General features: G+C 32.1%; 1 protein-coding gene across 1 annotated transcript in view; it reads right to left on the bottom strand.

Moving 5' to 3' along the window:
- Nucleotides 1–411: 411 nt before the first annotated feature.
- The window catches only part of LOC113084030 (AT-rich interactive domain-containing protein 4B-like), a gene marked incomplete at its 5' end in the record, with an annotated part of 29,985 nt that continues 6,433 nt past the window's right edge, over nt 412–23,963 (bottom strand). Inside the window, 16 exons of the mRNA XM_026254763.1 lie at nt 412–431; nt 984–1,069; nt 2,014–2,196; nt 6,959–7,161; nt 7,770–7,980; nt 9,054–9,151; nt 9,237–9,331; nt 10,170–10,242; nt 11,402–11,550; nt 12,325–12,401; nt 13,597–13,676; nt 15,746–15,887; nt 18,489–18,583; nt 20,101–20,180; nt 20,558–20,648; nt 22,800–22,865. Of these exons, the coding sequence (XP_026110548.1) occupies nt 427–431; nt 984–1,069; nt 2,014–2,196; nt 6,959–7,161; nt 7,770–7,980; nt 9,054–9,151; nt 9,237–9,331; nt 10,170–10,242; nt 11,402–11,550; nt 12,325–12,401; nt 13,597–13,676; nt 15,746–15,887; nt 18,489–18,583; nt 20,101–20,180; nt 20,558–20,648; nt 22,800–22,865 (1,734 nt within the window). The remainder of the gene's footprint in view (nt 432–983; nt 1,070–2,013; nt 2,197–6,958; nt 7,162–7,769; nt 7,981–9,053; nt 9,152–9,236; nt 9,332–10,169; nt 10,243–11,401; nt 11,551–12,324; nt 12,402–13,596; nt 13,677–15,745; nt 15,888–18,488; nt 18,584–20,100; nt 20,181–20,557; nt 20,649–22,799; nt 22,866–23,963) is intronic.

Here is a 23,963-nt window from a genome sequence, read left to right on the forward strand (position 1 = left end):
AAAATTTTGTGTCATATAAGCTTATATTTTAGAATAAATAATGATAACTGCAACTATTTTTTTTTTTTTGTGGCAAGACCAATGAAAATATTGGCAGGGCAAGTAAAAATATAAACCATACTCTTGATGAAGTCAAAGTACCTGACGTACAGTGACTCATCATTGAAAAACGGCACACTTCACCTTCCAGTAATGTAGATCATAAGCATTGTGAATATATTGATACCTGGAGGCCATTGAGAATAGAAGTGATCTCGAAGGGCTTGACGGGCGACTGCTGGCTTCCTTTATCACCACACTCCTCCATCTTGGAGAAAACATCACTGCCAGAGTTCGGTTTGGGCAATCGATTCATGCGATTTTTGGATGAAAGAAGATCGTCTCCGTCTGTCAGTCGCTCTATTCGGTATCTTTTCTCGTTCTGCTTTATTCTGTTATTAAACAAAAACTTTAAATTAATGCTGCAGCCCCTCTAAATATGAATATGTATTAGGAATACACACAATTGTTTATAAGTTTGGAATCAGTAAGATTTTTGTTTTCACTTTAAAACAGCAAGGATACATTAAAATATGAAAATATAAATAAATGCTCTTTTTTAACTTTCTATTCACAGTAAAAAAAAAAATGTTTTTACAAATTTATTTTTCAACATTGATAATCAGGAATGTTTCTTAGGAAGCAAATCAGCATATTATTCTGATTTCTGAAGATCATGTGTCACTGAAGACTGGAGGAATGATGCTGAAAATACAGCGGAGCATCACAGGAATAAATTACACTTTACAGTATATTAACGACAGAAAACAGTTATTTGAAATTGCAAAACTATTTCAGAATTTTTACTGTATTATTGATTAAATAAATGCAGTCTTGATGAGCAGCATTGACTTTCAAAAGTTACATTTAAAAAGTCTTACAGACCCCCAAACTTTTGAAAAACAAGTAAAAAAGAAAACCTCCTTGAGGAAATCAGACCGTACCTTTATTTTTTTGGCGGTGTTTTATTTTAGGGACGTTCTTATTGGCTGGTTTCACGATCTTATCGGCTTTGATCCACTCATCATACCTGTTAAGAGACAGATCGGTCAGCATTTACCTAATATACAGCTCAAAAACTCATAAAACACTCGGTTTCATTGCAATTGCGAGATGCAATGCAAAAATAACGAGATATATTACATTGCACAAGTCACAACTGCAAGATATAAAACACTGCAGGAAAGACAACATGACTACTGTAGTATAAAACCTCAAAGCTGCAACAAGGTTTTGAGGAGATCCTGCTTTGCTATTTTTGTCAGCAACGCAGAAATGAGATTCAGGATCAGAAATGTCCACACGACACACTCAAATCCAAGCCTAGTTCATACTAACAGCGATTTGCAGCGGCAAAGCAACCAGGAAAACATTCATTTTCAATGAAAAAAGTACACCCAGAACTGAAATTAAGAAGTTTCATACGGCGGCTGGAGAACCGAAAAACAGCAGCAGCGATGCATTTTTTAGGCCGACCTGTAAGCAAGCGCCAACCGGGATCCCTCCACAGAAATTGGATTATTACACATTTTGCTCGCGCTAATCTTCACAAATAGACACATTTCTGAAGCCTCGGCGGGAGTAAAAAGCTAAACGTAGGCTATAAACGAACTGCACCGTGGTTGCATCAACATCCCCTCCATTAAGCTTCAATACCGTCTTTATTTAAGCACATGTTCACCGGAAGTCTGCGTTAGAATAGTACGCAAGATTATAAACATGTGAAGATGAGTTTTCCTAATTGAAAATATCTTACAAACCTAATTACAGACATTGAACCCATTAAAAAAAAAACACATTTGACTTCAGGACGATGGAAATGGAAGTGCTAGAAAGCTCGATTCTAGTTTTCAATCCACACAAACACGACATCCCTGTAGACTTTCTGACTCCAGTGCCGTAATCTGATTGGGGGCTACCAGGTTTTTCGTAAATGAAACCGATTAGGCGTGAGCTCCCAGGGTCCTGCCTTACCTGACGTTCCAGCCACAGTAGTGCACCAGGTAGAGCACCTCTCCCCCCTCCAGGTCTGACTCTTTCACAGTGGCTTCGTACGTCTTCTGATTGCGGCCTCGCCCATACCTCACCTGCACCTTCATCCCAGGAGGGTAACACTCAAACTCCTCCCCTTCCTCCCACTCCTGACTGCTGACATCCCTGCAAGAAAGACAATTCAGTACTTCCTGTTTCCTGGCCCTACACTTCCCCCCCCAGACCTCCCTCCCCCAAAAAACCCTCCGTAAAGTGACCTCGCTGTCTCAGCCTAGTCTGATTATCCTCATCTTTCCCTGTCGGATAAGTCTAGCAATCCTCCTGTTAGGATGAGATTATCGGAGGAAGACATCATGGGGTCATCAGCCGGCTGTCTGAACCTCAGTCTGGAGTTTAAAAAGGAATATTTCACCCAAACATCTTTTACTCACCATTATGCTGTATTTCTTATGTTGAAGATTTCCAAGCTGTTCTTTTCCACATAATGAAAGCATATGGTGACCATTGGCTGGCAAGCTCCAAAAAGTACTGACATAAAGTACTCAATACAATATGTGCATTACATTAATGCATTTTGAAGTTGGAGTAAGGGCTGTTGGAAATAAGCAACCGCCATCTTTGATTATTGGTAATCGACATTTTTATTTATTTGTTTATTGGTAACATTAACTATACGCGTCATATGTAGAGCTGAAACAACTAATCGATTTAATCGATTAAAATCGATTATTAAAATAGTTGTCAACTAATTTAGTCATCGATTAGTTGGTAAATAACTTATTGCATATTTTAAATCTGCGATGACCAAAGTGTGGCAGTAATAAGCCAATATTTTTTTTCTGGACAACCTTCTGATGGATTTTACTCTATAATGTGAGTTTCATTCAGGTTTCATGCCTTTGGCACTTTATTCGAAGGATTGTTTACAATTTCACAGCATAAGCTATAAAGCTGTTTCCCAGGTATTAGTTGTGTGTTTACAGGAAACAAAAATAATAATAAAATGCAATGTACTGCAATTTTATTCTGTTTTATTCTTAGTGAAAATATGTTCTGAAAGATTCCTTAATAAGCTTTGTTTGGGATGTTAAACTACTTTAGGAGCACTAAGGACGGCCATGGTGAAAACATTATTTGAAATCTCCTTGTGAAGTTTGCTAGAGAACGTATGGGTCAGTGTTTTGATTGCAGAAGAGTTCGACATAGGATTACTAACATAATAAAACACAACTCCTGGTATATTTTTGATGAGGATATGACAATGCAAAATGGTTAAAATCTCAAAAAAGTCTATGTTGAATGATAAATACCCTTTATTAATAAGTTACTTGGGAATAAAATGGGCAAAACTAAAATATGAGTACATAAACCGATTAATCGTAAAAATAATCGACAGGTTAATTGATTATCAAAATAATCGTTAGTTGCAGCCCTAGTCATATGACATACAAACATAAATACATACATATAGGGGAAAATCGGATTAAATAAAATATATACTTGGATACTACTGAAACCCATTTATATTCATTATATGTAAGATAAAAACATTTTTTATAAAGGATATAAGATAAAAACATTTTTTATAAAGGATATATTATAAAATAGGAAATCGTATTAATATTAATTATTATTTATAAAAAATAAACAATTCTTACAAATAAAAATTACTAGTAATATATATATATATATATATATATATATATATATATATATATATATATATATATATATATATATATATATATATATATATAAATAAAATAATTTAATTATACATAAAGTTATTTATTAAATAAATGACAAGTGCACTAGTGTAGAATTTTATAAAAATATATAATGTTTCACCGATACCTATTTATGTAATCATTTATTTGGACAAATATATATTATTTATTTAAAAATATATATAAAATAAATGAACTGGTGAAACTTCTGCAATAATACAACTGCAAAAAGTGCACAGCCACTTTTAACTGGTTATAAATGGAGAAAGATGCATTTTGCACCATTATAAGCTTTGAGTAAATAAATGACTAACTATTCATACTAACCAGTCAAACCCTGTAGAAATTCCTCATTACTCATAAATTAAAATGACATTTATGGTGTTTTTTAAGTCTTTTTGGAGCTTGATGGCCTGCGGTCAGTGTATGAACTTGCAGCATGAACATTCTGCTAAACATCTCTTTTAGAGTCACACAGAAGTCAGTCAGTCACATGGCTTTGGACCAACATGACGGTGAGTAAATGAGTTTTCTAACCTGAAACGTTTTTCAAATGTGACTTTGAACTTGAGTTCAGGATGCGTGCGTGTGACAGGGAAAGGGTCAGAGTGCAGCGAGAGGCACAGCGAAGCTCAGCAAGGGGCAAATCACGATCACGTTAGAGAGCAGAGAGGAAGCCACATTAGAGAGTTAGCACACCAAACCCTCCAGCTCCGCCGTGTGTAATGACTACAGCGTGGATCCTTCTCCCAAGACACAACCCTGGTTAATTAGCAGCAGACAACTCCACTAGTGATGCAACGACTGAGCTGGTGCTAGGCAGGACCCTGGTTCCACATCGTAATCTGATTCACTCAGAGCAACACAATACAGAGAATGGAGGGGAAGACCACCATTGGAGACGGAGGAGAAAAGCATCTATCAAGACCAGCTAACTCAAGAAGATTGGATTAGTTAGACAAGTTTAATCTCAAAAGGCAATCAGAACAGAGTCAATGCAACCAGATTTAATTTATGGACTACAGACCCGATAGTAGACGAGGCGAGGAATCGTTAGAAATTCAATGACTGTGATTCCATTATTAGTTCTGGTTCCTTAAAGCAGTAGTTCACTCAGAAATTAAAATGTACTGAAAAAATCCACCCCCTCAGGTCATCCAAGATTAGAACGAGTTGGTTTCTGATTTGGAGAAATGTAGTAGTGTATCACTTGCTCATCATTGGAGTGAATGGGTGCCGTCAGAATGAGAGCAGATAAAACCATCACGATAATCCACAGCACTCCAGTCTATCAGTTAATGTCTGATTTATAAGAAACAAATCAATCAAGACGTTTTAACTCCAAACCATTGCTTCCAGATAAAATATGAGCGCATAATCCATAATAACACTGATGACGGCACCCATTCACTGCAGAGCAAGTGATGCAATGCTACATTTCTCCAAATCTGATGAAGAAACAAACTCGTCCTAATCTTGGATGACCTGAGGGTGAGTGCATTTTGAGCAAATGTTCATTTTTGGGTGAACTACTTCTTCAATGATGATTGTGTTAGTACTGTTGAGTTAGTTCAAAGTTCAACAGAGAGTAAGCCATTAAACCAAATCCGTTTCTATAGCGTTTCAGATCCATTTATAAAACAATAATGGAACTATAAGTCTAATATAATTCCATTACACTCTTAAAAATAAAAGGTTTTTCATTGACGTCCATTGAATCTTTCCGTTCCACAAAAGGTTGTTTATAGTGTAAAAGTGTTCTTTAGATTATTAAAATGTACTTCACACACAACAGAAACTTTTAGGAACTGTTCACTGGACGGTTCACAGAAATGTGAATTTATTGGAACCTTTACTTTTAAGAGTGTTTTTATTTTTTGGAAAACAGCACAGCTTGTTGAATCCCAACCCTAACCAGACACCCGTCTCCAGATGATCTCAGCATCAGGGTCTGTTTTCATCCACAGAACATCTCACAACATCACAGCAGAACACTAAAGGCATGATACGAGAGCAGGAAGCGTCAGGAAACACTTTAAACAGTGGTAGAGCTCAACATGTCAGTCCATCGCTTCAAAGTCACACCTGAAGAGTTAAAAACAAAACCTAAAACACCCAAATCACAGATTTGACGGTGAAGACAAAAACAAGGCCGGAATGATTCAGAACCAGCCTCCAGTTCTGCTGACTTGAGTAGAACATTTTTTTTTTTTTTAAGAAATCAAGGATGCATTCAACTAATCAAAGGTGACAGTTCAGACATTTGTTTAAAAAAAAAAAAAAAAAAAATATATATATATATATATATATATATATATATATATATATATATATTTTATATATATATTTTAAAAAATATATCTAAAAAAAAGCTGTTCTTTTGAACATTCTAATCATCAAAGAATCCTGAAAAATAAAATGTATAATAAATAAATAAATTACTTCTTAAAAATATATTAAATCACAAAACAGTTATTTTAAATGAAAAAAATATTTCAAAATTTTTACTGTATTTTTGATCACATAAATGCAGCCTTGGTGAGCAGAAGAGACTTTTTCAAAAACTTTAAATGCCAGGTTTTGAATCAAATCGTAAAAAAATAATAGTAATTCAGCTGAAATTTTCAGTCTTTTCCTGTCCCTGTGATTTAACAGCCGTGATGTGTTATATTCTAGAAAATTCACAGGAATGATTTCAAACGATACTAGTCATTTAAATAAAACGATTTCAAACAGACGAGGGAAAAATAAATTGTCCAGCGCTAATGGAAAATCAGTGCTGGGGTTTGTTCAGCTGAAAAAGTGGAAGAGAGAGAGAAAGCAAGCTGAAAAGAGCGATACGTTTATATACGTCTTCTTCAGTTTTGTCTTCTATAGAGCTGTTTATAGCTGAATTGAACTGGTTTCAAAATTGATAAACTTTACAGTTACTGAATTGAGCTGAATAATGTTTTTAGAGCTGCTTCACAGCAAAACTTCTCATATTTGAAGAAACTTGCATCACTGATTCCTGTGAAGCTGATTATAAACACTGTACACACACACACACACACACACACACACCTCTCATGCACTGATCTCATTTCTGTCTCCGTTTCTCTCTCTCTCCCATGATGAGATCCACAGAGCCATGCACTGAAGCTCAGACAGGAAGCACTGAAGCTCAGACAGGAAGTGAGGCGGATTCAGGCTGCACCTACCCGGACAGATCTTTCTCGTGGTGTTCCTCACACGCTTCCTCCTTCACGCTCTCAGTGACGGGACTCTGAGCTGTCGGGACGCTTTCTTTGGCCTCCTCTTTCGTATCGCTCTCCTCTTCATCAGCGTGATCATCCTCCTCCTCATTTACGCTGCTGATGTCCACTTTATCTTCACAAGGTGCTGTGTGTTCTGCGTCCTCCTCCTGAGATCAAATAACATTTCAATTCCACTAATATGCCTTTGAGATGAATATTATTCGAGCTGATTTAGTTACATTTGTAAATGCATCAATGCTTTTGTTTCAGCAGCTTGTTTTTGGGGAAAAAAAGCATGCCTTATGAATATACATGAGGTCAGACGACCCTGCTGAGAGACTGAAGATCATGTGACACTGAAGACTGGAGGAATGATGCTGAAAATACAGCGGAGCATCACAGAAATAAATTACACATTAAAAGATATTTACATGGAAAGCAGTTTTTTAAATAGTAAAAAATATTTAACAATTTTACTGCTTTTGCTGTATTTTAGATCAAATAAATGCAAGCTCGGTGGGCAGAAAACATTTAAAAAAAATCGTATTGTTCAAAAACTTAGGTAGTTAATACACACACACACACATGCAATATTTGAAGTTGATTTGCAATTATGTGAAGTATCACTAAAAATACATTGCACATTTTGCCAAATGTAGTAGTTAATGAGTGTATTGGATGCATGCAGCACAGATGCAGTATGGGTAATATAAGGAGTTTGCCAGATCAGACACACCGTGAGATGATGATGATGATGATGATGATGATGCAGTACCTTGACCACATGTGGGCTGTTGGAGGTCTCAGGCTCTTTGAGGGCTGTCTGTTCCTCTCCTGCGCTGGATGTGCTTAAAGAGACAGTGTTGAGCGTTTCCTCCGTGTTCACCTCGCTCTTTGAGCTCGTCGTCTCGCTCGTCTTATTCGGCAGATCCATGCGGAACATGACCCCCGTGGAGGCGCAGTAGTCCTCAAAGCCATACAGATACCTGCAGAGGTTCAGCATCACAGATTAACACCCAATAACCGCTTCATGGTATCAGATGATAATCAATAATCGATAATGTCTCGAACAGAATGCTCTTCAGATGATCTGATCCAATTAGGTTAAAAATGATAAGCTTAAATGAGCCCGAACTTGTGCTGGTGCTATAGGCTTTGAGAGAGCATTATTTATATTCTAATGCAGTCTTTATTAATATTTTGAAATGGGTTTTACTTTATACAGTTCATTTTAATTTGTTACATTTAATAATTTACTTTTGCAATTTTTTTATTAGTAATGTTGACATTTATGTTTAATACATTTTCATATTTTTGTATTTATTTATTTATATTTGTAATACTTTTTTTGTTAATTGTATTATTTTTCTTTTTATTATTTTTATTATTATCAGTTTTAGTTTTTATTTTATGTCCCGTTATTAGTGCCTCAATTTAATCAAAATATAAATTATATAGGTTGCCTTTGCAAATAACAAGTTTTACATCAAAAAGGTTTTTGCGGTTGTAAGTTTATACTTTTTAAAGTGTATTTTTTTATTTATTTTATTTTTTAAATACATACACACACACACACACACACACACACACACAGTAATCAGTGCTTTAACTTAAACTAAACAAAGATTATGTTTTTTTCCATCTAATATTTATATATTTTTTATTATTATATTTTTTTTATTATTATTTTTTTTTATCATCATTACCAGGTGTATTTTTTATGTCCAGTTAGGAACAAGTGTTTCTTAAACTAAACAAAAATAATAAATGTCACCTTGGCAAACAACCGAACTGAAGGTTTTCATCTAATATTTACAGTTTGCTTTATTTAAGCTTGAATTAATACAACTATTTTAATAGTAGCACACAAAAACAATAACCCTGGATAGAAGATGTGTGCCATATTGTGCAACAGCTCTGTGCTAACAGACAGAACAGATGCATTCAGTGCTCGTTTTTCACAAGACTTTTTTACAATAACCTGAAACGCCAGCAGCTCGCGGTTTACTGTCGCTGTCATTGTCTCTTTATGAAAGGGGCTTCTGAAGGATGTACTTACTTTCTGTAGGCGCATTTGACGTTGTAACCGGCTGCGGAGTTGAGCACAGGGATGCCCAGATCCTGATACACCTGCTTCCAGACAGATCCGCTCTCGATCTGAAACACAGAGGAACACGAGTCAAAGCTACAGCAGACTGTGTCAGCGTTCAGCTCTACCAGGAGGATCAGAAATAAAACTCACATTGTCAAATCCACCGAGCTTATGCACCAGCCGGTAGAGTTTAAACAGATTCAGGTTCCTGTAGCCCAGCACCGGTCGCTTATTGATAGGAGTTCCTGAGCAGAACAGTAAAGAAGCTAGTTAGCTTAAAAGTACAATGCAAACATTAATGCATTTTACAGATGCTTTATCAAAAGCAACTTACATTGCATTCAAGATATGCATATCATCATGCAATCCTCTCACCTCCAATAATTGTTAGTGTTAACTACAACTATTAACAAATTATTTTCGGTAAAAAAAAAAAAAAGTTACAAATTTAATAATAAAATGTAAATAAATAACTGAAAAAAATCGAAGCAGTAAAATTTCTAGAAAAAAATACTAAAATGACAAAAACAAAAATAATGTTTTTTTACTAAATAACTGAAAAAAGTTGAAGCAGTACAATTACTAGAAATGTAAAAAAAAAATAAAAAAATAAAAACTAATTAAACTAAATAACTGAAAAAAGTGAAGCAGTAAAATTGCTAGAAAAAAATACAAAAATTAAAAAATTTTTTAAAACAACTGAAAAAAGTTGAAGCAGTAAAATTACTAGAAACAATTACTAAAATTACAAAAACAAAAATATTTTTTTTTACTAAACTGAAAAAGTTGAAGCAGTAAAATTACAAAAAAAAATAAAAAAAATAATTAAATAACTGAAAAAGTTAAAGCAGTAAAATTACTACAATTACAAAAAAGTTATAAAAAATTTAACTAAATTACTGAAACATTTTAAGCAGTAAAATTACTAGAACTAGAAAAAATAATAAAAATAACAAAAGCACATAACAAAATGAATAAAAGAAACAAAAATTTAAATCAAAAATCTAAAAATAAAAGCAAAATTTTAGTAAATACCATTATTTATTAAATAGCATTAAAAAATACTAAAATAACACTGTTCACCTCTGTCCTCCATAAATTTGTAAAGCTGTTGTAGGAAGTTGTCTTTCTCTTCTGGGAACGGCTCTACTTCCTCCTGCGTACAGGAAATACAAACACAGAGAACTGGGTTTCATTCAGAGGCTTTGAAAAACTACACTGAAATCTACTAAATCAAAAACACTGAAGATATTTAAGGAGACAGTCTCTTCTGCTCACTGAGGCTGCATTTATTTGATCACAAATACAGTAAAAATTGTTAAATAATATTACAATTTAAAATAGCTGTTTTATATGTGAATATCTGATTAAATGTAATTTATTTCTGTGATGCTCCGCTGTATTTTCAGCATCATTCCTCCAGTCTTCAGTGTCACATGATCTTCAGAAATCATTCTAATATAATGATTTACTGCTCAAGAAACATTTCAGAATAAAAACTAAAAAGATAATTATGACTTTTTAATCTCAAAGTGACTGTTTCCCCCCACAACTGCTGTTTAATATCTCACAAAAAGTTTTTATTTTACAATTCTTACTTTAAATTGCAAGTTTATATCTTGCATTTCTGACCTTTTATTCTCAGAATTCATTCTTTTTCTTTGTTTCTGCCACAGAATAATACATAAAAAGGTATTTGCTATTTTTGATCTCAACATTCAGACTTTTTTTCTCAGCATTCAACGCTTATATCTCAGAATTCTGACTAGGTTTAAATATCACAATTCTCTTTTTTGGTTTGTTTCTGGCATGAAATAAATATAAAATGATAATATCCAGTTTTTATTTCACTAGTTGTACTCACAACTGCTAGTATATATTGTGCAATTCTGAGTTTTCCCCTCTGAATTCATTCAGATTTTAAATTGTTTTTGGTTTCTGACACAATAAAACAAAGGTTTTTGAATCTGCGTATCATTCTTTCATTTGTTAATCGAAAAACAATGATTCAGCTTATTTGATTCAGCTAGTATTTGTCATAAACACTTTAAGAATCCATACTTTTATTCTCTAAGAAATTATCTTTGGTTGACAAATAAGCAAAGTGAAAGACGTAATTTTTACATTACGTAAAGTACATTTTTCTTTTATCAATATTAAATCAAAAGATTTTTTTTTGCTACTTTTATCTCAAAATTCGAATTTTCTTTGTTCTCAGAATTCTTTGTTCATATCACGCGACTCTGTTTAGTTTCTGCCACTGAATCTACTTTTTTAGTTTTTACTCTCACATTTCTAGCGAGCTTCTACCTCACCTCTTCCTCTTCGTTGCTGGCCTCTTCCTCTTGCTCTTCCTCCTCTTCCTCGTCATCGTCCTCACTGCTGGAGCTTTCATCCTTCACCTCCGTCCTCCAGGTGTTGGGAACAGTGCGGTTACGCTGGAAATCCCACGCTGCATCTAACGCTGCGAAACACACAAACAAAATGTTTTGCTTTTTCATCACCCCTTCAAACTTTAATCTAAAGCAAAAAGATACAAGACATTAGATACAAGCCTGTGTACATGACACTTTGCAAATTTAAATGGATACATATTTAAATTTATTATTTTTAAATGTTAATTATATATATAAAAACACTTTTATTGCAAAATATCTGTACATCTGTACTATTCTGTACATCAGGTCAAAACTGCACTGTTGATAGTCAAGAAAAAAAAGGGAATATTTTGCATTAGATTTTATTGTTGTATTTTCTGTTTTCATTTTATTTTTACTTAAAGTTTTCGTCATTTTGTTGTTGTTTTTTTATTAGTTATTTTTTTAAAATGTGATTTGTAGTTAGAGTTTTTATTTATAAATGTTAGTTTTTAAAATGTATATACTTGTAATTATTATTTTTTATTTGATGTTTTAGTTGATTTAGTTTGAATAATTTTAATACTTTAAACAACTTTTTTTTTGTTTTCGGTTTTCATTTTATTTTTACTTAAAGTTTTGGTTATTTTGTTGTTTTTATCAGTTTACATTTTTTTTTAAATATGATTTTTAATTATAGCTTTTAATTATAAATATTAATAGTTTTAATAGGGTTAATACTTCAATTTAAACTAAACAAAAGTGTGTATATATATATATATACATACACAAATTAAAGTGATGAAGTTTTTTTGCACATCATAGTTTGTAATAATACCCCTGCCCTGAATACACACTGAGTACATCACACTTGTTCTCACCTGGTTTGAGTCCTGCGTCTGTTTTAGGAGCTTTCTCCTCATCCAGCTCTCGAACGTCTTTCCGCAAAACTGTGTAACTAAAAAGACAAAATACAATACAGTCAGCAGTGATTCATTACACATGAGAGAACACATGATAAATCACCATCATCTCGGAGTCAATTACTGCTCTTAATTCAACACACTGCCGTATGAAACAGCATTTCGCTGGTCTTTGAGTATCTACTCTGATTATTAGCTAGCAGACATGTCTCTCTGTTGGTGAATATTTATTAATCTACATGGGGCAGTGATGTCATTACCGAGCCAAAGCAGACACTAGAGGGAGCCGTGCAGATGAGCGCTTACACGTTTACAGAAACCCTGTGCAACTCACAAGCCTTTCACTGTCAAATTACTTCTGTGTATTACAGCACAACACATTAATAGTATTATTCAGGACGCATTCAATCGATCAAAGATGACCGTGAAGACATTTATAATGTTACAGCAGATTTCAATCTCAAATAAATGCTGTTCTTTTGAACTTTCTATTCATCTGTGAATCCTGAAAAACAAAACGCATCACAGTTTTTACAGAAATATGAATGTTTTCAACATTGATGATAATCAGAAATGTTTCTTGACTTCTGAAGATCTCATGAGACTGAAGACTCCTGAAAAAAAATCAGCTTTGATCACAGAAATAAATTACATTTTAATATAAATTAACTTAGAACATGGTTATTTTAAATTGCAATAATATATCACAATTTTAAAGATTTTCCTGAATTTTTTATTAAATATAGGCATTCTTGGTGAGCAAAACAGACTTTGACAAAAAAAAAAAATCGTACCAACCCCAAGCTTTTGAGAAGTAGTATAACAGTAGACTATATTTACGGTTTTGTGAGATTTTTATACATGAAGCTTTAGATATTATTATCTGTGTTTGTTAAATAATGCACCACTTATACAGCTCCTCATTAAAAAGAGAAATTCTAATGTGACATATTAAACGTTTGCATGCAACACAAACAAAAATCCAGCATCCTGGTCATTAAGAGTTGAATCCCATTAGAAATGTTTTGTTTAGTTGCTGAATCATCAGAAGTAGGTTTCTTCTTCCACAAATATGAGCTGCAGATATGGATATTCTCCGTCTATCCCTACTTTAACATTCTGCTTTCTGTAAAAACACAGCTATAAAGCACACGTGATGCGATTTTTCTGCACCTCAAGAGCTAAAAGTAGAAGCACAGACAGAAATAACTTCATTTGAAAGTTACTCACAATTTTCCATCTTTGAAGGAGCGAACAAAAACGTTGTCTTTCTTCAAAGTCACATCTTCGTGACAGTCTGGAGAGATGACCTTTAGAAATGAAGAGAAACAGAGGATGGATGAGCACATCAATGAGAGTTCAGCACAGAAAACATCATTTGATGTCGTAAAGTCACAAAGTCATTCGTCTCCAATTGCAAAGAAAAGTTTCATGCCTCGAGAAATTAATGCTAGACAAACAGGTGCATTTATAACTTAAACCTAATATCATTTCCAGTTGTTTGTACCAATTAAGTTACAGAAATGTTCATATTTAAATGGCAGAAGTCTCTTCTGCTCACCAAGACTGCATTTATTTGATTAAAAATACAGTAAAAATAATTTTAATATTTTTAAAATTGAAAAAACTATTTTCTATGTGAATATATTTTAAAATGTAATTTATTCCTGTTATCAAAATCTGAATTTTCAGCAACATTACCACAATCTTCAGTGTCACATGATCTTCAGAAGTAAGCAAAGGCTGCTGAAAATTCAGCTTTGCATCCCAGGAATAAATTACATTTTAAAATATATTCACATGGAAATAAGTAATTTTAGATTATAATAATATTTCACAATTTTTTATCAAATAAATCTAGCCTTGGTGAGCCAAAGAGACTTGCTCAAAAACATTAAAGGCATTATGATTAATCCAAAATTTTGACCAGTAGTATAAGATAGATAGATAGATAGATAGATAGATAGATAGATAGATAGATAGATAGATAGATAGATAGATAGATAGATAGATAGATAGATAGATAGATAGATAGATAGATAGATCGCGTCACCAAACCCCTGGAGCACATGTCACAGTCATTCATTTGCTTTGTTTTCTTTCTGAAAGCTGTGATTCTGCTCAGAGCCGAGAGGAGGAGCCAGAGAGCAACCAAAACAATAACAACTCATGCAGAGCTAGCAGGGATATTTAAAGGGACAGCGTCTGGTTCGGTGGGACTCTGTGAATCATCAGCTACAGCATGTAAACATGGAGGAACACAGTGAGGAACATGCTAATTCACGAAGGAACATGACAAGACTCTCCTGATCATGAGGTTTGAAGCTGACACAGGGTATTATAATAATAGTTTGTGGGGTGTCAGGTTAATCTTCACTGTCGCTGGTAGTTTGATGTCCTAAAAGGGAAATACCATGAGGCTTTTAAAACACTGATCTGCTTCTGCTTTAGTTAATGACGTGAGTTCTGGATGGGACTATATGGATGGCCATTTAAAAATATAATTTAGCAAAAACAGGGATGGAAAATACTACAACGATTACTAATAATAATACTAATAATAAATTTTATTTTCTGTGCAACATGAAGCAAAATTCCATATTATATGCAAGAAAAAAATATATATTTAAATGAATTTCAATAAGTTATATATTTATGCACAAAATAAGCCTTTGCAAAAGTTAGAGTTTTAAATACAGCACCATTTTAATTACATTTTAAAAGTATATTTCAATTATATATATATATATATATATATATATATATATATATATATATATATATATATATATATATAGAAATATATTTTATAAATTGAATTCAAATGGTGCTGCATTTAATATTAATTTAAATATAATTTTACATAATTATACAAATTTATTAATATTACAATTTCATAATTTAATATATTTTTACATTTTAAATAACTTCTATAATCAGGTAAAAATGTAAATTTAAAATGTAATTTTTATTTTAATTTAGTATAAATTTATTTCAATTTACACACACACACACACACACACATACATATATATATATATATATATATATATATATATATATATATATATATATATATATATATATATATATATATATATATATATATGTGTGTGTGTGTGTGTGTAAATAGAAATACATTTATATGAATTATGTATTTATGCACAAAAATAAGCCCGAAGAGGTTAAATACTAATGTACGTGTGTGTGTGTGTGTGTCTATATATATATATATATATATATATACATATATAGATTTAAAAAAAAAAAAAATTCAGTAACTTTAGTGTTTATTTTTTATATTGTAATTATATATATTTTTTTTTTGTGCATAATACAGAATGTAGCTTCACCTAAAGGCTCGATCTCTGTGACTCACCAGCGCTGGAAACCATGTGGTTCTCTTCTTGTCGTTAGTGACGACTCCATCCACACACACCACTTTGCCGTAAAGCTCTTCGTTTTGTTGCTGATCGCCCTCCTCTTCCTCACTAGACGATGAAGATGACTCCTCTTCTTGACTGTGGAAGGAGATCAGGTTAATGTGAGATAAACCACAGACTGAAAGGTGTTTGAGTTCGAGCCTGGATGACACAACAACAACAACATTTCAAATTCAGAGTGAAACATCGCTGCTGATAAACAAAGCAGAATCTGTGCTTTAAACAGCAGCAATAATACAACTTCAAAAACGTGGTTCATTTACAATTTATATAAGAGTTTCGACTGAAGAACTGCTAACGAAAGAGGGTCATTCTCTAACAAAGGGTCAGATAAAGCTAAACATGATTCAACCGATCTACTCACAAAAAGATAAGCATCACCTGTCTCCCAGCGGCTAAAGAGCACAAGAGAAGACACCGCTTTTCTTTTCCTCGCATGTTCTGATGAAGATAATGAGTAATTAGGCTCTGTGAGCTGACGAGCTTCTCACTTGCCAATACTGGATATGGAGCTCACCGCCAAGAGGAGATAATCTTGTTAGCGTTAAATGAGCCAATCAGCAGCCGTCATCACGAATAAACATGAGCTGATGAACCACAGGGACTCCAAACACAAGCCATGTTTTTTACTGTTTTGTTTCAAGCATGATCATAATATTAAAAAAAACAAACTTTAATTTAACTATAAAAACCTTTAAACTATTAATAAAATTAAAATGACTGAAATCATTTACAGTTATTTTCAAAAAGTGGCAATACAATAAAAATAAATATTGCATGAAAAACAATGGAAATATAAAAATAAATCAAATTGACAAAAGGAAATATTAATATACTAAAGCTTAAACTAAAATTTAAATGAAAATATAAAAACAAAAGCAAATTCAAAATATGAATAAATACTATTAGTATATAAATACTAAAATTATTTAAATGGAAAAAATTAAAGCTAATAGGAAATTTTATAAAACGACAAAACCACATAAAATTTTTAAAATGAAAATGTTATTAAATACTACAATTAAAAAACATATTACTAAAATTACCTGAAGAACTAAAACTGAAGAAAAAACACAATGGAAATATGAAAAAAACAATTATAGAAATGACATATAGCATATAACAAAATTACTAAAACTTAAACTAAAATTTAAATGAAAATCTAAAAATAAAAACAAATTCAAAATATGCATAAATACTATATTTAGTATATATTAGTATACATACTTTATTTACTAAAACTGAAAAAGCTTTATGGAAGTATTAAAAAACGTATGAAAACATATGCCGTATAATTTTAAGTATTAAAATTGCTAATTAAGTAGGTAAAATAAGTATGTATAAGCACAAATATTGCATGAAAAACCTGAAAATATGAAATAAGTATAGGTTGAGGTACTACAATTAAATATTAAAACACTGATAAAAACTTGCTAATTAAACAGGAAAAAATAACTATGCAATTTATACATTTTGCTTCAAGCAGTTTCATTAAATTATTAAAACTATTATTAGATTATAAAACTATTAAAATGTAAACTATTAAAAATGATTAATGAAAACTGAAATACAGCTGAAATAAAATATAAATGCTTCATGAAGAGTTTAAACATTTAAAATAATTAAGTTGAAATAATAAAATCACTGAACCTAAAAAGAAAAAAAAAGCTATATTGGAAATTTTGTAAAAACGACAAAACCACATAAAATTACTAAAATAAAAATACACAAATAAATGCTCATTTTAAAAAAAATAACTACTATAATCATAAATAAATACTAAATTTACTTAACTAAAACTGTAATAAGAATGCTAAATGGAAATATGAAAAAAAATAATACAAATGACAAAAGCATAAAACTTTTATAATTCAAACAATTAATAAATACTATAATAAAACTCTAAATTAACCTTTATATTTTTACTGCAAAATAGGCAAACATGCTTATTAAAAGATCCACGATTATTTGATGTGCACAACTAATAAAATCCCTCAAAACAACCAAGGCTTGTTAAAGTTCATTGAGGATTCCAGGGCACGCTTTAGGAGCTTTTTAAGGCTTTCTTTTGAGGAAGGCTGAAGTAAGACTTCAGAAAACCAGATGCACTGATGAATACATGAACTTAAATGCAGTAAACACATATAAAAATAAAAGAAGATGTGCACAAAACGAATTACTGAAGTACATTTTATATTGCAAATCTTTCCACAATTTTCTTTTTTAAATTTAAATTTTTAAATTTAAATTCAGTGTGTTACTTGTCAATGCTCTTGAATTATTTGTGACATTTACAAGCAATTTAAGAGTAAAATTTATTTTTAAAAGTATATATTTCACTGTAAATCAGTCCCACCAGGATTGATACATTTTAATAAAGTTAGTTTTTTTTACTATCAAAATGAATTGGTCTTGAGGTGGAAATTTTCTTTTGTTATATACAGTAAATAAAAATTGCTTAATAACCCTTAAAACATCAAGCAAGACCCACGCTCTATTTAATTACTCATGCATGTTTCTTTATCAGACTAGCATGTCAGTGACTTGAAGCAGTACTGTGTGTTTTGTAACTCAATAGTGAAATATGCACGATCACAAAAAATAAATTTTGTTGATTTGGACTGAGTTTGGCAAATAAAAGCAAGTCATTTATTTATTTTTTCATGTAAAGACGCTCACATGGGGTTGGAGCGTCGGCCTCTGCGGTGTCCTTTTTTGCCGATGACAGGAGAGCCGAAGTGTTCGGGGTTCGTCAGAGGAAGCCTGTCGAGCGTCTGGAAGAGAAACACACCAGATTCACCGGACAGCGCTACACTAAAAATATACAATTTTCATTACTTGAAATAAAAAAAAAAGTGGATTTTATGTCAGGGCATAATTCTATTTTTTATTCTATAATTCTATTTCATTTATTTTAACTTAATGAACTAAAAATAGCTACTAAAATAAATATTGCTCAACTAAAATCAAATTTAATTATATCAAAACAACAACATTAGCAAAATTGCTAAAGCTAACTAAAATAAAAATTGAAAGTATAAAAATTATTTCAAAGTATTAATACAATTATAAAACCATCTCAATGACATGAAAATAACACTGTGCACCAAGCATTATTACAATACTAATATTTCTTATTCTGTCTAATTTTTATGACAAATCAAATCATTACTTTATTTTTTATTGCATTTCTTTTCTTTCAATTTTTACTTTAACTTCTATTAACAATTTTTATTATTATTATTATTATTATCATACATTTGCCAAGGCAATATTTCTCATTTTAGTTTGGTTCAACTCTCAGTGCTTTAATAACAAAAACTAAATTAAAATTAAATTATTTATTTCAGCTAAATGCAACATTCTTCAGTTTCATTTTAACTTAATGTACTAAAATAAGTTCAACTGAAGTAAAATTAAACTATATCAAAATAACAACATTAGCAAAATTACTTAAACTTTAACTAAAATTGAAATGAAAACAAAGTATAAAAATAATTTTAAAATATTAATAAAATTAGAAAACCAGCTCAATTATATGAAAATAACACTGTGCACCAAGCATTATCATAATACTAATATTTCTTATTTTGTCTAATTTTTATGACAAATAAAATCACACTCATGCACCAAGAAGATTAATTCAAATATTAACAGATACAGTATTTGCCAAGGTAATATTTCTAATTTTAGTTTGGTTTAACTTTCTGTACTAAAATAACTAAAAAAGTTAATTAAAAAGAAATATATATATATATATATATATATATATATATATATATATATATATATATATATATATATATATATATATATATATATATATATATATATATATATATATATATATATTTTATAAACTAGATTAAAATTAAATAAAAATTTTAAACTTAAACACTGATTAAATGAAAACTTAATGTTAAAACCTCAAAAATTTCAGTGAAAACCGGAAATATTAAAATAAAATCTAAATCTTAACAAAAACTGCAAAAGTATATTAATGACAGTAAATGACATACTTGAGTAGAGTATGTTTCAGGCCTTAAACTACTGACAATCTGTTTTAAATCATTTCCTAGCGCACTGTTTAGCAAACAGAGAAGTGACACAGTTTCCAATAATCATCTGGGAATGAAACGCCTCCAATTTTGGGTCATTCCTACCATGCAGAAGAACTAACACATTATCCACAATATATCCTTATATACTGGATTAAATTATTAGAAGCACAACAGTTGATAAATAGTTACCACTTCAGTTTAAGAAAGCATAAATCAGAAAGCAGACTTGCCTCACTCTCTGCGAAATGTCGCGCTCCTTTCAGGCAGAGAGACGAGCGCCTGAGGGTCTTCTCATCACCGTCATCAAACACTGAGTCCAGGAGAGAGAGAGAGAGAGAGAGAGAGAGAGAGAGAGAGAGAGAGAGAAGAACACCGGCGTCAAATTCAAACCGTCTGCTAGAGAAACATCTGCTGTGACTCACAGCTCTTCTGTCTGAACTCTATCAAGTACATTTTCTCTCCATGTGCCGACACATACAGTATGTGGACTAAAGTCACATTAAGATATCAAATATGAGGACTGGAATCAGTGTTTTGTGATGCTGTGAGAGATGGAGACACAAACAAACATGTCGTGTAGCTAGAACCGGTGAACCATAAAGCCAGAATGGAAGTGGTGTTTGGATCTCTGTCTGGAGAGATGTGCAGAGCTGAATTGCCGTGTAGGATAATACGAGATGAACTTACCGACGGTGTACAGACTAGCGTCAGTGAGTTTGTTGATGGTGGCCTCCTGATAGACCCCATCCAGGTTCCTGGCTTCCACCACGGCACCCACCTAAAACACAGAAACAAGCTCTCATCGCTGCAGGGTTTCAGTGTGTTTCACCGCAGTGCTCCTGGCCGGCTGGGACTGGATTCACGCTCCAGCGGGTGTTAAAACACTAAAGCTGGAGATAAGACGACTGGATTTATGTCTTTTCCCTGTAATCGCTGACATTTCTCACAGAGGAACACATGTGAGGGATTCTCAGGAGCTGTGTTACATTCAGGGTAAAGTGAGACGAGGTCACACGTCACCAAATATCAAAAGAAATCAATTAAAATGCATGATGAAAGTAAGCTTATTTTAGCACCGTTAAGATTTTTTTTTTTTTTTTTTTACATATTCTTGACAATTACTCTGATTAATATGCAAAAAAAAAAAAACTATGAAATATTATATTGCACAAAGAAATCAAGCTTATTTTAGCACTATTAAAACACAATTTTTATATGCATTTTCAAATCTGATTATTATTACTGCAATGCAAAATAAATGAATAAATATAATATACATTTCTATTGTATTTACATAACATGGTAGCATTTGCTATATTGCCTTTAAATATGATTTAAATGAATTTCAATTATTAACATAAAATAATTTTATTATTGAACTATTTAATAATACAATAAAAACAAAGTATGAATTTATTATGAAACACTTGTTTTATAATTAAATTATTTAATAAATTATTTCATAATTAAAAAATAACTTAACAAGAATCAAATAAGAATTAAAATAATAATAAATAAATATATACATACATCCATTTCTTTATGCTATATATATATATATATATATATATATATATATATATATATATATATATATATATATATATATATATATATATATATATATATATATATATATTATATATATATATATATATATATATAAACTGAATTTCTTCCTTTTAATTCTGGGAGAAATGTGGACATGTTACGTTAAGTTTCAACATTGACTTTAAATATTAGCTTAGTCTTACCATAGTTTGCAAAAAAAAAAAATTTAAAGTGCCATTTTATTGCTTGCGTGCTCTAAGTGTAACGAATCTGACCTGTGACTAACCAATAACTAGTTTTGTGCATTAGTTTAATCTGAATCCGTCTTGTCCTCTCACAGGCTGTTTAAGACTTCAGATGAGTGTATCTGTGATTTCTTCTCTCTGAAATGAATTATAAGTGCTCAAAGCAAACAGTTCTGCCAGACATTAGTGAGATGTTTTCTGATGAGCTGATGGCAGGCAGCGGAGAACAATTACTGTCATATTCAGAGCCACAACTACAGAAGCAGCGGCTGCTTTTCAGGAGATGTTCAAACAAATGACTGAGCTAAAAATAACTAATATAAAACAAACTACATCAATATGAAAGAGAGGATTATCCGGATGACTGGCATCAGCGGCACCATCAAACCTCCAGAGTTTTCAATCAAGAGTGTTGTTTCTGAAGCTCGACAGATGTTATCACTGTCGGCTTTCATTGTACGTAAAAAAGCAGCGAAGACACTTTAACCTACAAAGCCTACAGTATCATATTTGGTATGCAAGGCCTTCGAATGATTTACACTAGGGCTGAAACGAAAACAATGTGGACAGCAAACGACTACTCCACAACAGAAATATTTGTCCACAACTGTTTAATCTCATATGACCTAATGTAAGAGCCTGCAATAACACTGTTTGACCAGTGTGGCGCTGTAGCTTAAGACTGTAATTCAGCCCTATGCGATTCAAGAGAAGAAGACAGCGCTTCAGTTCAGAGCAAACACAGAATATGTAAATATATAATGCTTGCTTTCCTCTCAATAACAAACTAAACATCAAAACTAACAGGGATGAGAAAGCAGCAGTTAAGAAAGCATCTGATTAGATTACAGCGATGTGGATGTCTGCATGAGCTCTGTAGTTTAATGCTACAGGAAAGTCCACTCACGTTCATTTATATAGTACTTTATGCAATAGCCTTAAATCAAGCAGCTTTACAATATTTTCCATGGAAAAAAAAGAGGCAGTGTGGCATTCAGTTAGAATTACAACTTGATTGCATCAGTGTCTCATCAATGGATGTTCTGCAGTGAATGGGTGCCGTCAGAATGAAAGTCCAAACAGCTGATAAACACATCACAATATCATGCAGTAGGAGGCAGGTTTGCTCTTACCTTCAGCACTCCTCTGATGTGTTCATCGTGCACCTCTGCAGTGGACGAGCTGGGTTTGAAAGTGACCTGGAAAGAGCCACACACAGTCAGTGAGGATAGTAAACACAGAAGGGCTTTCCTAAAGGCCAAAACGCATCGATCGCTCACATCAGTCAGATAAACCCCACCAGAGAGAGCCGAGCGTCCCTGTGCTGACATCAAACCTAACACACGGTGTCACTGAATCACAGAACAGAAGAGAATTACACAGAAAGTGGGGCGGACAAAACATGCTGCGCAAGTGGATGGGATAAAAATGGAGGAACAGAATGTCATTTTTCCATAAATATCCACAACACTGCGAGATGCCACACATCAGGGATGCACAAAATTCAGAATTAAGACTTTGCACCTTTTCAGTTCACCAACTGGAATATGAATTCAACTGAAATCATCTTGCAGAATGTGGAATTTGAATGACAGGAAGAAGATTTACTGAATTGCAACTTGAAGAAATGCAAAACAACACAGGTTTTGTGAATAAACATAACGCTTTCACCAAGGTCACGGGTTTGATTCCCAGGAGATGCATGAAAAACTGAAAAAGTGCATAACCCAAATGTAACACAAGTCGCTTTGATTAAAACATAAATGTATTAAAAATGTATAAAATGTATTAAAATTAGGGCCGGGATTTGATTAAAAAAATTAATCTTATTAATTAGAGGCTTTGTAATTAATTAATCGAAATTAATCACATTTTAATCGCATATAAATATTTGATCTGAGAACAATGAGAAGTAATTTTTTTCACATGGATTTATAGTATACCATTGAATAATAACTGAATACATAAGCTCAAGCAACTTATTGTTTCTTTTTGTTCAACCAAGTCTAGCAGACCAGTGCAATTTTTGCCATGAATTGTAGCAACAGCATATTTAAAAACAATTTAGAAATAGTACATTTCAGAAATTCAGGAAGCTTATAGGTGCTGGAACTAGGGATGCACGATATTGAATTTTGGCCGATATTCGATATGCCGATATTTTCTAAATAATTTTGGCCGATGCCGATACCGATATCGATATATATACTGATATATTTACAAATATATACTGATATATTTAAACTTTAATTTTACTGAAGAGAAATCCATGTATCTCTTCTGTACTGATTCTACCA

The sequence above is a fragment of the Carassius auratus genome, unplaced genomic scaffold (assembly GCF_003368295.1).
Source record: "Carassius auratus strain Wakin unplaced genomic scaffold, ASM336829v1 scaf_tig00039620, whole genome shotgun sequence".
NCBI classification, from domain to species: Eukaryota; Metazoa; Chordata; class Actinopteri; order Cypriniformes; family Cyprinidae; genus Carassius; species Carassius auratus.